Source organism: Peromyscus leucopus, chromosome 9, assembly GCF_004664715.2.
Source record: "Peromyscus leucopus breed LL Stock chromosome 9, UCI_PerLeu_2.1, whole genome shotgun sequence".
Taxonomy (NCBI): domain Eukaryota; kingdom Metazoa; phylum Chordata; class Mammalia; order Rodentia; family Cricetidae; genus Peromyscus; species Peromyscus leucopus.
Window position 1 is genome coordinate 111,342,388 of NC_051070.1, and position 15,199 is coordinate 111,357,586.

Sequence of the window (15,199 nt, forward strand, 5' to 3'; positions counted from 1 at the left end):
CCCCCCTTGAGTCCCTGCCCTTCTTTCTTTAGTGATGGACTGGGGAGTTTTTTTCTCTCTGGAGTTGTTTTTGGTCCATGTTTTATCACTGCCACAGAGAAGCCAGCTAGGACACAAAGGAAGGACTATGAACTGGTCTGAGAAGCAAACGGCCTGAGATAGCCTCGTCAGATAGAGAGGGGGTGACATCAGTACTGAGCCCCCAGAAGCAGTTAGTAGTGAGTGTGGCGGAGGTGCTGGGGAAGGAGCTGCGGGGAGGCTCCAGGCAGAGGGGACACACGCAGAGTCCTAACAGAGTCCTAATGGGTTTTCCTGCATTGTTGTTTCAGCACTTCAGGGAGCATTTGGACAAACTTTTCGCCAAAGGAATTGGAATGCTGGATATCGCTCTGAACGAGGCCTTCAACATACTCAGTGATGTAAGTACCTCCTTGACCTGCCTTGCTTAGGCTCAGGACAATAGATGGGATTTGCAGAAAATCTTGGACAGTGTTAGTTTTAGTCCTAAGGTACTCTGAGAGCAACAGACACAGACCGGAATGCCACCTACATCTGGATCAGGGTGTCAGCTCTTGTCATTTTGAATGTGAGCAAATGAAGGGTCAGGGGGATGAGTCACTCAGTACCACGCACACCTTGTATGTGGTAGATAATTAATCTGGACCTGGGCTTGCCTTGATCTTGCTTTGCCACTCAGTGAAATCCCAGTCTAGATTTGGGGGTTTCATACCTAGATACACTGGCTCTTGGGTCAGAGGTTGGAATAACACCTAGAGTTTCTTTTATTAATAACGTATGGCACAAAGAAAGTCATTTTGATTTCAATCCTGAGCCAGTGTTGTAGCGCTAATTCTAACTGGTCTTAATAGTAAAAATCCAGAGCCAGATACCAGAGTGAAAGCTGAAAGATCAGAGAAGCAGAGCAGCCAGCCACTAGAAAGACTTTTTACCTCTAGAAATCCTTAGACTGAAGGGGGCTGAGCTTCTGGCTCCACCCTGCCTCATCACTTCTCTCTCTGCCCAGCCATATCACTTCCTGCTTGCTCCTCCCAAGTACTGGGATCAAAGGCATGAGATCCCAAGTGCTGGGAATTAAAGGTGTGTGCCACCACTGCCTGGCCTATAGTGGCTAGCTCTGAACTCTGATCTCCAGGCAAGCTTTATTTGTTAGAGCACAGACAAAATACATTCGCATAGTGTCTTTTCCTCTTATAGAGGAAACAAAATCAGGGAAGGGAAGTATCTAGTCATTTTCCCCAGTATAAACCCAAAGCCAGCCTCTCTTGCCTCATTCCCAGAGACTGTTAGCCACAGGTGATTAACATGTATGCAAGAGTTCATGTTCTGAAGAAGCTGGGGTGCATTCAGTAAAGTGCTTGTCTAGCATACACAAAATTCTGGGTCCACAGCCCAGTAATTTGTTAACTGTGCATGGTAGCATATACCTATAATCTTAGCAACTGGGAGATGGAGGCAGATGAATGAGAAGTTCAAGGTCATCTTCAGCTACATAGTGAGCTCCAGGAGTCAGTCAGTCTCCTCCCCCCACCACACACACACACAGAGTTCGTGTTTTAGAGAGCACATCTCTGTAAATAGCACATTAATAGCACAGAAACCACTGACCTGGGCAGAGGGACACATGCCCCTTCGCATTGGTTTGGACCCAGGCAAGTGATTTCTCAGACCTCGGAGCTGTCAGTCTCCGAAGTCCTGAGTTTATCAGTCTCTTCCTAAGAGGATGCTGAAAAGACTTGTTGTGGTTTGGAAATCCAGTCTTGTGATCTCTAGAACTACTCTGAGCTCAACTTCTTGCTGGAAGTCTTCCCCATGTCACATCCTTGTTTTCTTGCTCTTGGTAGTAGAGGAGGGTGAGTTAGGGGACCATTATGTGGTTGAGATTGTGGTCCTCGGGTGTCGGGTTGGCTGAGCAGGGAACCTGTGTGTGAATTGAATAAGGGATTCTCAGCCTCATTCTTCTGTTCTCATCTCTGAAGGCAGATGTGTGACTCCCTGGAGACACATACAGAAATGGCTGTTTGCCCTACATAGGCCATGCACAGACCAGAGAAAGGATCCCACCCAGGTCCAACTTGGTGAACAATTTTTTATTGGAGTTACTTATAGCTGCATATGTAACTCCAAGTGAGGTACCCTACCAAGAAATTCCATCCCAATGTGGGTGACAGCTCACGAGAACTATGCCTTTAATGAGACCTCATTACCTTTACCAGACTGGACTGTCACTGCATTGTCCTGGTCCTTTCATTGATAGGACTCCAGGTCAAGATATTCTGTAGGTCACTGGAGCAGCTTCACTGTGGCAGGTGGATGAGTCACTCCTGGAGGAAAGTTAAGAACAGGGCTTAATAAGAAGAGAGGCATTCTGAGAAAGAGTGAAACATACAGTTAAGAATATGAATGAGATCATTTTTTTAACTCCAGAGATGTACCTGATAGGATTGAAGTTGTTAAGATAAAGCAAAAGTCGTAAGAGAAGTCAGGATGCTTACACTGTAAACAAAAGTTTATAGTATTGTTTGTGAAATTTCTAGAAGGTATCCAGGATAGGAATAAGGCCATCCTTCACTTTTCTATAGGCCTAGGCATGAAGCATGGTTCATTGCCATCTTATTTTCCTTATTAGGAAATATTCTTATATAAAATCCATAGTGTCATCTTATCAACTATGTTGGAATTCTTGAGTCTCAGCTAGTTGGAAGCTTTAACTAAACTTTAGTCTCAGGGGCCCCTCCTTCTTCCACACCCTGTAACTCCATCTTTCTCTCCTGTCTTAACAGCTACAGTGTCCACTCTGAAATGTGGCCTTACCTCTTGCATGGCCTCTCATTCATCCCTCTTCTTTTTCTTTCCCTGGAACATTTGGTTTAATTTTTTTCCATTCATCAGTTTTGTCTTCAGCCATTCCTGGGCCAAGGTTACAGCCAGATAAATGCTGACCCATCAAGTGCACACATGGTGTGCAAATTGGGGAGCTACCCTCATCCTGGATCTTTGCAATGCACTCACACACATATTTTCACCATTTCAAAACTTAAATATGTTTTGCAAGAAGGTCCACTGTGCATATATATATATATATATGTATGTATATATACATATATATACACATACATACATACACATGTGTAAATACACACATGTGTATGTATACGCGTGCGTGTGCGCGCGCGCACACACACACACACACATATATATATATATATATATATATATATATATATATATATATATATGGCTAGGAGAAGTTTGTAAGGAATAGCATTTCAAAATGTGTTTATTTCAGTGTTTAAGCATCTGAGCTCAGATAATATCATATATATATATATTTATATATTTTATAATTTATATCATATCATAAACTTAATATTAACATCTTGTAGTCTGGGTCCACTAAGCATATGTTTGTGAATAATATCCTTTATATCCTGCAAAATATTGTGTCCACACTGCCAGAGACCACTAAGACCCAGAGAAAACACCAATATGGGTGCCGTTCACCCCCCTCAAATCCTTGTCAGTATTTTTTTATCACACATATGTATGTCTGTATGTGTTATTTGTGGAGGCCGGAGTCCAGCTTGTCTGTCCTCTCCTCCACCATGTGAACTCTGGAGCTTGAACTCAGGTCATCAGACTTGGTGACCAGTACCCTTTACCCATTGAACCATCTTATTGGCTCCCTTATTTTCAACACTGAAGCCTTCCACCTATGCATATGGCCCATCTTCACCTGCAGAAACCCTGTGGAGTCTGGCCAGTCAGACCCCAGATGGACTGCTCATCAATCCTGGAGAGCTGGAGACAGCTCTGATGAGGGCTGCCAAATGTCCATGCTGGAGATGGCTAGCAGTTGGCACCATGCTCGCCCGAGTGCACATTCATCTTAGAGAGAAACATTTCCACCCCATCTCTCGCCATTGGGCTTTTAAACAGCTAAATTCTTAGACAAACACAGAGCTGGTTAATCTTCCATGAAAATGAGGCTTCATCTATTTTCCACTTCATCAATGTGGCCTTTAAGTGACAGAATTCTCTTCCTGTGTGTTATGTCTGACTCTGCAAGCTTATCTAAACTTAAAAAGCTTTTACACACACACACACACACACACACACGCACACACACACGCACACGCACACGCACACACACACACAGGAAGAGAGAGGGAGAGACTGCTAGCCACACATACACTAACTGTGACTGGCTGGAGCATAGAATGTCTCAGAGGTTGCAATAATTAAATGGAATTTATTCTGTCTTGCAATTACCAACATTTCAGTTTTGGTATTTGCTCAGATGACTTAAAGGCTTGTGGTCGTTGATACTCAGGGCTTTGAAAAGAGCATTTAAATAAACTTCTAAGCCCTCTCCAGGTATTGATCTCTACTCCATTCATTAGACTCCACAAAGAACACAGACCAGTTTGCCACAGTAGTTAGCATCTACCTTGTCATGTGCCAGCTGCAATTATCTTTTTTTGGCGATGAATGTGATCTTTGCAGTGATTACCTTTTAAAAATTTTTCTTAGCCAATTAAATAAAATTCAGTGACATTTCAAAGACTGTTAATCACAACCAAATGCTCTAAATGTCAGGATGCATTGAAAGTTTCGCTGCTAACTGATGAATCAGGGGGCTAATTGTAGTTCATCACCAGGCCCTTGTCATTGTTATTATTATGGAAAACACTTTCATCACTCTCCCTATTCAATGAAAAAAATGTTCTAGACAAATATGAAGAGAAGAGATATTACTCATCAAAGCATTTGAATTTAATTGCATTCCTCCAAATCCTCCAAGTCCACATTGCTTCAGAGGATATGCAAGGGGGCCTGCCTGAGAGGAAAGGTCTGGCATTGCAATGAAGAGCTCCTGGGGGTCCTGCTTCCAAGCCACAGTACTTAGATGCATTCATCCCCCTCCCTTTCTTCCCTTTTGTTGGGAGTGTTTCTTCCAGAATGGTTTTGAATGAGTTTCAGGAATAGCCCCAGTCCCTGGTCCCGGAAGTCTCTGTGACTTGAAGCAGGAATGGCTTTTATTCACAGGCGTGAGGTGGGCTTTTCAAAGACTGTGTAGAATGCAGCCTCCTTACCCATTGACCTCTCCCGAAGGCCAGGCTAGAAGGCTGTTTTCTTACAGAAGGAAGGAAGAAAGGCACAACCCTGGGAGAATCTTAGTGGTGTCTCCATGGGGAGGACAAAGTAGTTTACTTACTCACAGTTTGGGAGGTTGAAAGAAGCCTCATTGGTGACTCTCAATGATGAGAGCCGGACAGCAGATAAGGCATCGCAGCAAGGAGGGGTGTGTGCAAGAATGAGAGGTCACGTGGATGAGGAAGCCAGGGACACTGAAGACCATGCTTACTCTTCTTACTTGCTTTTGGGGGCAGCAGTCTCAGGGATCTAGGGACCTCCCACTTGACACTGCCTCTCACAGACCTGTACCACTTCTCCACACAGCTACAAGCCTCCCACATAAGGGCGATTGGAGGTCATTCTCAGACCGTCACAGTCACTAGCTGCTCGGGAACCTCCCCATCATCACTGAAGAGTTAGAGTGCAGACTGTGCCAGTCGCTGCTAGGGCTGGCCTGCCCGTGTCCCGATACCAGCTGTTGGACAACTGTCATTTGTCCTTGGGCTAACCTATCTCAGCCTCCTTGCCTGTAAAAAGAGGATAAGTATAGTTTCAACCTCCAAGACCAATGAAGATTCAGTAGGTTTAAGCTTCTCCCTGGGTACACAGTGAACATTTAACCTCTGTTAGAACAAAGAAGAAATGGATGCTTAGGGAAAGAACATCTCAGGCATGCATCTGGTTCTAGAATAGAACTGAAGACTTTACACTATATCACCATTCTCCACGTGTAGGTGGTTGGCTTGCTCTGTCCTAATAAGGCCTCAGAGTAATTCCTTCCTTCCTTCTTTCCTTCCTTCTTCTCTCCCTTCCTCCCTCCCTCCCTCCCTCCCTCCCTCCCACCCTCCTTCCTTCCTCCCTTCCTTCCTTCCTTGCTTCCTTCCTTCCTTCCTTCCTTCCTTCCTTCCTTCCTTCCTTCCTTCCTTCCTTCCTTCCATCTATTCATCCATCCAGTTATTTTTGGTAAACATATCAGACTTGTAATTACATAAAACTAAACATTAATATCATTAATTTGAATGTCTTATTTGTTCCCTGAGCCACCATGGACCAACCAGCAAGACTAAGAGGATCTTTCAGTCTCTCCCAGTGTTGTGGCCAATACATTTAACACGTTCTTTGCTGAGGTGCCTTTTTCCTCTAGGGAAAGTCTAGGAAAGTGCTTTTCCACTGAGCCTCGATCAATCTCCATCCCTTCCCACACCCACTCACCCCCAAGATGGATTTTGTCATTGCTGTTGAGACAGGATCTTAAAGAAGGAGGAAGAAAATCACATTCTTAGTGAAGTCTTCCCTGAGAACAGTTCATAAAACCTCTCCCTTCCTGGCTCCCTTGTCTGCTTCCTCCTTTTTAGAATCCTCATCATCAGGTCATAGAAACGTTTTTCTAGGTCTTTTCAAAGAGAATACAAAACTAAGGGAAGGAAGTGATCAGGGCATGTTTCATCCCCATCAGCACTCATGCCCGTCAGCAAGTGAATCAACAGTGGATTAGAGTGGAGGGTGTGTTTGCTTCTGCAAGTTCAAGACCTGTGCTGGGTGTCGGGGCCTCGGCATTGTTGTGTAATTGTGGGGTGTCTAAGGACTTGGTGTTACTTTGACTTGCATCATTAATAGCATTCATTACAGATTTTCTTTCCCACCTCCTCTTTCCACGAAGGGTGCACAGCTCTGGTGATTATGTCTGTTCACTTGCAGCTGTTACTCAGCAAGGACGAGCGCTGTGTGTGTTTAGTGCTAAGATGGAACCCAGGGCCCAGCATATAGACGGCGAAAGTGCTCTGCCACCAAGCCATGTCTCAGGCTCCTACCCCACCCCACCCCCATTTATTTTTATCTATTTATTTATTTATTTATTTATTTATTTATTTATTTATTTATTTATTTGGTTTTGTTGTTTGTTTTGAGAATGGAGCCTCAACCTGAACCCCAGGCTTGCTATCCCAGGAAACATAGACCAGGATGACCTTGAACTTGCAGCAATCCTCCTGCTCGTCAGTCTCCTGACTAATGGGATTTCAAGCACATGCTCCATCCCTGGCTAAGAGAAGGAGCTTTTAAAACACATAACGCTGCAGTTAGGATCTGCACACTAGCAAGTACAGTCTGGATTTCCAGCCAGCCACACGCGCTAACAAACTATTACAAATCCTCTAGGCTAAAACATGCATTTTAGCTTCATTGTTCAAAAAGAGTGCTTAACCTTGGGATGTTTCTTACCATTTTCTTAACTTCATTCTTGTCTGAAACTTGTTTTGATTTTTAGCATATGAAACATTCTATACCTACTCAACTCCTTCAGATCAGCCTCATTAAGATTTTGAAAGAGATATTGTCTCTCTCACAGCCTGCTGCCCTTATAATGTACTCTATAAGCTCCTTTGCCAACTCCTCAGTGGCTTCTTTTCGGCAGTGAGGGCAGTGCTTTGAGGCAGGAAAACTGAGGTAGACTGCAAGCATTTGTGTTAGACCCTCCCCCAACACACACACACACACACACACACACACACACACACACACACATACACACACACACACGCACACGCACGCACACGCGCACGCGCACGCGCACACACACGCACACGCACACACTTGCCTTAGTCTAAAAACATGTTAGTTCCAACTTCTGCAGTGACTTGCAGTTAGCTTGTCGTTCTCAGAGCACAAAAGGCTACACATGCGCAGAGCTTCTCCTGTGAGTTGTATGTATGAAACGAGCTCTTGGATTTTCAAGTGCCCTGGAAGTCTTGTGGATACACAAACTCTCTGACAAGTGTTTTATTTTAAGCATTTTTTCCCCACAGTTCAACCACACAGGACAAGGAAGCATCTGCAGCCAGGCCATCATGCTCATAACTGATGGGGCGGTGGACACCTACGATACCATCTTTGCAAAATACAATTGGCCGGACCGAAAGGTAAGTTGATGCTTCCACCATCTGCGTAGTGGTGGCCACGGTCAGTCTTCATTGCAACCTCCAGATCGTCTTCAGCTAAGTGTCGCGTGTCCACTTGATCTCATAATGACCTATGGTTTCTCAGCCTGTGTTTGTGGGTTAACCAAAATCAAATACCACAGCTTTTGTAGTTTTTGAAATGAAACTGTTTTGGAAAGATGGAAGGAGACTGAGGATACGTTTAATGTGTTGTGTGAAAAGATTCATTGTGATGTGCCTCCTCGTGTTATGCAGCATTTGTCTTGAATTTGTTTTCCTTGAAGCCAGAGCTACCCAGTCAGCCCTGTATTTGTAAAATGTCAAGACTGTAGTGGCCATGAAGCCACTCCTCAATGATGCATGCTTCTCTAGGACTTCCCTGGACTATCTCTACCTCGAATCTTCTATTTCTGTACACAGTATCGTGTGCTTGTCAGTTTGTTTATCCTTTGTTCTAATTATTTCTTAGTTTCCAAGTAGAATCAATAAATTATTTTTTATCTTTGAACCATATATTAGAGCATCTGTGACTGATATATATATATATATACATATATATATATATATATGTATATATATATTTATTTATTTATTTATTTATTTATTCTTGAGGAACCTAATGCTGAGGTTCCTGAAAGCTGATAGCCAGTCTGAGTTCTCTGAAGAAAAGTTTAAAATGATGGGCATTTGTGCTCTCTCACACACTCAAATCTCTGGAAATGTGTCTTCATAATCCATGTTTTTAAACAAGTTCCACTAATGGGTACATGCCAATGAATTGGCGATTGGGGATCACTGTCACTTTACATGGTAGGATTTTAGCAGGGAACAAAGTCAGGTAGGACAGTTGCCATCGGGCATCTTCTTGTCCCCTGTGTTATCTCGGCTGTCTAGAAGCATGAGACAGCCTAGACCATGTCAGTCTTCCTTCCTCTGTTGTGTATGTTTAGTTTACAAGACATGAACTAACAAAACACATTTGTCAAGAAGAAACAGAAGACAGCCATACCTTCTGCGGTACCTGGGGAGCATGTACATTATGGGACTATGACAGGGAAAACCATTCATTGTTATGTTTGTTATTCTTGACTTATCCAGGTCTCTGATACACATAGGATCTTACCTTGCCAATGAATCTGGTGATTAAAGCTGCATGTTCTGTACAGCAGAGTTCCGGAAGGGATTGATTGGTGCCTAACCTTAGGAATAGCCACCACCTCTGAAGCTAGAGGGATGCTGGGTGTGCTTGGTTTGCTGAAAGTATCTAGGACGCTGACATGGCACCGTGATGATATCCCCGAGTAAGTGTGACCCATGAGAGACACCAAGTTTAGAATTTAACCCTCAAATGCGATGGAAGGTTTCCTCTTGGACTTAACACATGATCTTAGATTTAATTGGGGTGATGGTTTTCAGACAGAGGCCATGTTCACTCTTCATGTGTATATATGATGCACAGAGAGAAGGATGGTGGACTCCTGTGCCCCTGTAGCACACAGTATAGTACGAGTCTGAATTAAAAGCTCTGTAGGGTCAGGGCTTATGAGGGGGCCAAATGAGAGACCTGTTGTGGGATGATCTTTTGTACACTGTGAAGATGTGTCGCTGTTTTACCTCGCCTGCTGAGGCAGCTTCTGATTGGTTTAATAAAGAGATGAACTGCCAATAGTTAGGCAGGAGAGGGTAATAAATTATAAGAGCTAGTTGGGAACAATCCTAAGCTAAGATCAAGCTTTCATAATTAGTAGTAAGTTTCCATGTCATTATTTGGGAGCTGGTGGTCCAAAGAAAAGTCCGACAGAGGCCAGCACCAGAAAGGGAGAGTAGGGCCCTGGATATTTTACAAGCAGAACAGAAAGTTCCAATGGCCACACATCACACACATAGTGAAGGATGTTTTGCACCATCTGGGGCTAGAAAAAAAGAAAGAGGTGAGCCTTTTATAAGCATGGATGGATACTATCCGTTGTGTATGGCATGTGTTGCCTGTGCTATGCTCTATAAATCTCTCCCATTTGGAGAATGTGGACCCATAGCAGTTACCCAGGGACATTGGTACTGAAATATTCTGACCTTGCTTACAGAGAGAGATACTGGCTAAAGGGATACTGGTTGGTAAAGCCCCAAGTCTTCAGATGAAATACAGATTTTAGCATCCCTGCCTTTCCCCGTGAGCAATGCTGACTGTGAACCTGGAGTGTTGATGATGCTCTGGAGTGAGGATCCTGTTCTGAAACAGCTCCCTTTTGTAGAAAATGTCAAGCAGAAGCAGAAATGATTTCTGTCGTCAGAGGGTCTTTTGTTACTAGAAATTAACAGTGCACTCTACCCTTCAACTCCATTCTGGAGAATTCCATGATGTTCATATACACGTACGTTCTCTGTTTTATGAACTTCTCGTGAGGGTACAGGTGATAGATTTGCATAGCACCCCGATATGATTTAGCACCCCAGTAAAGTGAGATGACACAGAAGGTCTAAGCAGGCATCTTTCTCCATTATTCTGAATGCTAGCAATTCAGTAAAGGTTTGTGTCTGATGCGCAGTAACTGGCAATCTTCAAGATGATAAAACCAGGAAGTGCGATCAGAGAGAGAAAAATGATCCATAGAATGGAACACGATTCCCATAAAACAGTAGTTCTCAGAAGTAAGCAAGCCTCAGTCCTACCTAGAGGGCTGGACCTCACACAGGGCCCTACCTGGGGCTTCTGCCTCACTATGGGGGTGAAGACTGAAAGTAAATACTCGTAATCTGTCTGTGCATGAAGCCGATGCTATTGATGGGAACCCCACACCTAACACATAGTTCAAGGAATGGAGTCTTCATCACTCATGTTCTCCTCTTTACCTATGCAAGGTCCTGATCCCTTGGTCCAATCCAATATACAGAAGTGTTTCTTGCCCTACTACCCCGGAATGCTGTCAATCACTGATCAACATACAGAGCTGAGCCCTAAACTCCAAACTCCCTAGAACTTGTCTTAAGGATGCCATGGTCCAATCTTGTAATTGCTTCTGTTGCTGGCTTTAAGCAACATTTTTTGGTGAGTATATAAAGACAGATTCCCTATTTTGAACAATCTTGCCAGCTTGCATCGTGTTGCAACCTGGTCAAAGGTCTGGCCAAGAGAGCCTTAGGTAGCTTTCTGACTCTCACCCCTTTCGGGCTTATGTCCTGTATGACCACTTCCCTTCAGTGTGGGTAGAGTCGGTGACTTGTTTCTAATTGATAGAATCTCCTAATGATGAAGGACATTTTTATCCCATTTCAATTAATGTGAGCTTATCAAATGAGATTTTTATCCTGGATGGGACTTTTTTAACCAAAAACCCTCGAAGAAGGGCTAGGCCCAGAGAGGCTCTTTGCTGGTGTAACGAAGAAGGTGACAGCTTGAGATTCCCAAGAACATAGGACAATCGGCCCACTTTGGACCCAAGGGGCCTCCAGCTAACCCTCAAAAGAAAGCTGGGCCCTCAATCTTACAGCCACAGGAAAAAGTCTCCTTCAATAGTGTGAGGTGACCTCGGCAGTCGATTCTTACCAGTCAGGCCTTGGGATGAAAAGTCAATCCATTCTCTACCTCACCTACAGCCTTAGAAACAGTGCCAGCAAGACTGTGTCCAGACTCCCAACCCATAGAAACTGTGAGGTCAGAAATACATGGGAGTTTCGTTTGTTTGTTTGTTTGTTTTTTGTTGTTGTTTTTAGCACCCTGATTTTAGTAATTTGTTTACCCAGCAATAGAAAAAACAGGATGAGAATCGAGGAGAAGCAGAAAGAAAGGGAAACCAGTTACCCTTATATTTATTAAAATAGCAGTAATTATTTCATGCAGTTCCATGGATTTGTGAACTTACAATGTTTGTGCTGCATGTGGTGTCGGGGGGCTCAGTAGGAAAGCTGCACTTGGCTTCAGCTTGGCAGTTGGCCTCGATGGCCTCTCCACATAGTATCTTGTCTTCTAGGGCAGCTCTGGGTCCATTCCTCACTATAGTCGACTGGACTTCTGTATAGCATGGCAGCCCAGTTTCAAGAAAGAAAAGGCAGAAGAAATAGGGGGGAAAAACTGGGGGAGCAGTTGTGAAGGTCACTTTTAAAAAGTTGTTCACTACCTACCTAGGCCCTCCTTGCTCAAGACAGCTGCATAATAAAACGTCTTAGAGTGCGTTGGAAGAGAGAATGCATTACTGGAGATTAACCAAGACACTGTGGAGGCAGCCCTGTGATTGCCTATGCAATGTGTCCCTTGCCAGCATTTATTTCCAAGAGTGGAAGTGAGGAGCTATTGATTCATTTATGAGACACCATTTACTTTTGCTTAATACTCTTTGGTTAGTAGCTTAACACAAGCTCTGACGTGTTTGGAATAAAACATGAACTCGGCAGCGTGAGAGGTACTTGGCCCGGGGTCTGCTCAGAGCCAATGCGGTGTACATTAAATTAGGAAAATGGCTGGGTCTGCCACCGTCACACAGCTGCTCTTCTAACTTCAAGTCATGGAATTATTTATTGTTACTTGTTAGTCCCCTGAAGTACAAAAGATGGAGGGATCCTGGTTGGACCGGTGGGAAGTGATTAATTAAATGGTACACAGGAGGACTTGGCCTCCTAGTACCCACACGTTTAATTTGGCTTTCTACCTGCTTTGGCAGACCACAGGCTATGGATAACTTGTGCGTGTTTGGTTGCCCTTTCAGTTTGTCTTAATTGAAACAACAACAATGGGTTGGGGAGATGGATCAACGGGTAAGAGTTTTTGCTATACAAGTATAAGATCCTGAGTTCAAATCTCCAGCAGCTGCTTAATTAAAAAAAAAAAAAAAAAAAAAAAAAGGCTGGGTGCATAAGCTTGTCATGCCAGCAAAGATAGGATCTTTGAGGAATAAAGCAAATAGAGCAGGACACCTGACATCCTCCTTTGGTTTCCATATGCAAATACACAGGAATGCATGCACATATGTACAATACAGCACACACAAACACACATTCACACACACACACACACACACACAGCAATAAGTAAAACTTCTATAAAAGCAAGAATACTCCATGACCAAAAGCAAATGATGGTCAAATTTTGCTGTCAGTAGACAGGGTTATTTTAGTGTGTGCCTGCCCATTTGCTTCTTGATTATGACTGATGCTCCCCACCCACCCACTCCCCGGGTTTGCTTGTGACAGAAACTGACTAACCTGTGGAGCCTGAAATAGCTATTGCATGGTCTTTTAAGATTGTTTTCCAATACCTGCTCTAAGCTGTCTTCAGGGAAATTTAGAGAAGTGTTGTGTAGTTGTGCATCGTTGAGATACCCTCAGCATGATGTGCTATACTGGCTGCTCCTAAGAATGGCGGCAGCAGACTGCCCCCTTCCCAGGCGCTTTTCCTCTTGGATGAACTGTAGAACCACAGAATAAAATCGAGAGGTGTGAGACCTTGAGTGCAACACGGTTCTCCTTGCTAGAGATCTAGCTTAGAATGCTCAGGGTCTTCCTGCTTTTCAGCAGTGAGGTAGGTCCCCACCCTTGAGACTCCTTCAGGTCTACTTCAGACCTAGGCTACCATGCTCAGGAGAGGAATGCTGAAGGGTGGGTTTCCTAGGCCTTGAGCTAGAACCAGGACCTGGAAAGTTGAGTCTTTAGAACCATTATATGTGATGGCCTTGTACTGTGGGATGTTCTGTATGGCAAATGTGTTGCTCTGATTGGTCAATAAATAAAACACTGATTAGCCTGTGGCTAGGCAGGAAGTATAGGTGGGACTAACAGAGGAGAAAAGAGAGAACAGGAAGGCAGAAGGGGTCACTGCCAACTGCCGCCAGGACAAGCAGCATGTGAAGATGCCGGTAAGCCATGAGCCACATGGCAAGGTATAGATTTATGGAAATGGATTAATTTAAGCTATAAGAACAGTTAGCAAGAAGCCTGCCACGGCCATACAGTTTGTAAGCAATATAAGTCTCTGTGTTTACTTGGTTGGGTCTGAGCGACTGTGGGGCTGGCAGGTGACAAAGATTTGTCCTGACTGTGGGCAAGGCAGGAAAACTCTAGCTACAGCCTTGGATGTTGATGGGTGTATGTGTGGAGGCACGGCCAGAGACCATGGCTCTCAGGTCAGTGGGGTAACAGAAAGAATAGACTATAAAGAATCAGATTCCCTCTTTGGCAACATTTGGTAAATTAGAGATTTCCTTTTTTATTTGGATTGCATTAAAATGGCATGGTCTTGGTGGCTTATTAATGACAGTGACTTGTATCTCACAATCTAGGAGCCTGGAAGTTCAAGACTAGGTGTTATGATATTGTACGGAGGGGTTGGGAACCCCAGCTGGCCAGGGTATCCCATGCATGAGGGAAAACATGCTGGGCAGATATAGCAACGGGTGGTGGGCCATGGCACGTCATCCACAACCTAGGCACTGCATCCATGTGGAAATGAGTTTATTATAATAGAGAGAGAAAGAGGGAGATAGGGAAAGAGGGAAAGACAGAAAGAAGAGAGAGGAAGGGAGGGCTCTTTTCTTAAATCAGGCTTTTACATCAGGATGCAGGGCGGCCCCAAGGAGCAGGTTTCCAGGGAGCGGGTCAGAATATTAACATTTTTCCATTTTGATTATTATAAAAAGGTGACTTATGGATAGCAAGTGGGGGAACAAGGGCACTGAATTCTCGAGACTGCTTCCTGCTGACAAGGGGCGAAGTGGGGAGGGGGAAACTAGGGGTCATGCATGGTGGGAGATCTCAGGTGTCTGTTCCTTGAGGGAGCTGAGGAGGCAGGTTGCAGCAGTGGTGTTCCAGGAGCTTGGTAGGGGGGGATGGCATGCCAAATCAGGAGTACAGAAGCTATGGTATCTGTTGTTTCTCTGGAGGTCAGGTGGGGAAAATGAATCTGTAAAATATGCTCAAAAAATAGGTGGGGTCAGAAATGGGCTCCACACCATGAGGAACTGTATTAAAGGGTTGCAACATTAGGAAGGTTGAGAACCACTGCTTAATCCGTGTTACTAGGGAAGGACTGACCTACCCAGGAGCCAGCACACTTTTTATCTTTTTGTTACCCTTTAGTGATTAATATTTTACTTGTAACAGTTAAATAACAGATTGCC

The 15,199-nt window shown here is 44.1% G+C and overlaps 1 protein-coding gene across 4 annotated transcripts in view; it reads left to right on the forward strand.

The window, feature by feature from the left end:
- Positions 1-15,199, forward strand: part of Cacna2d3 (calcium voltage-gated channel auxiliary subunit alpha2delta 3) — an 844,969-nt gene that overhangs the window by 439,930 nt on the left and 389,840 nt on the right. For all 4 annotated transcript variants that reach the window (XM_028882449.2, XM_028882447.2, XM_028882448.2 and 1 more), the window contains 2 exons: positions 330-419; positions 7,962-8,075. In XM_028882449.2, coding sequence (XP_028738282.1) covers positions 330-419; positions 7,962-8,075 — 204 coding nt within the window. The remainder of the gene's footprint in view (positions 1-329; positions 420-7,961; positions 8,076-15,199) is intronic.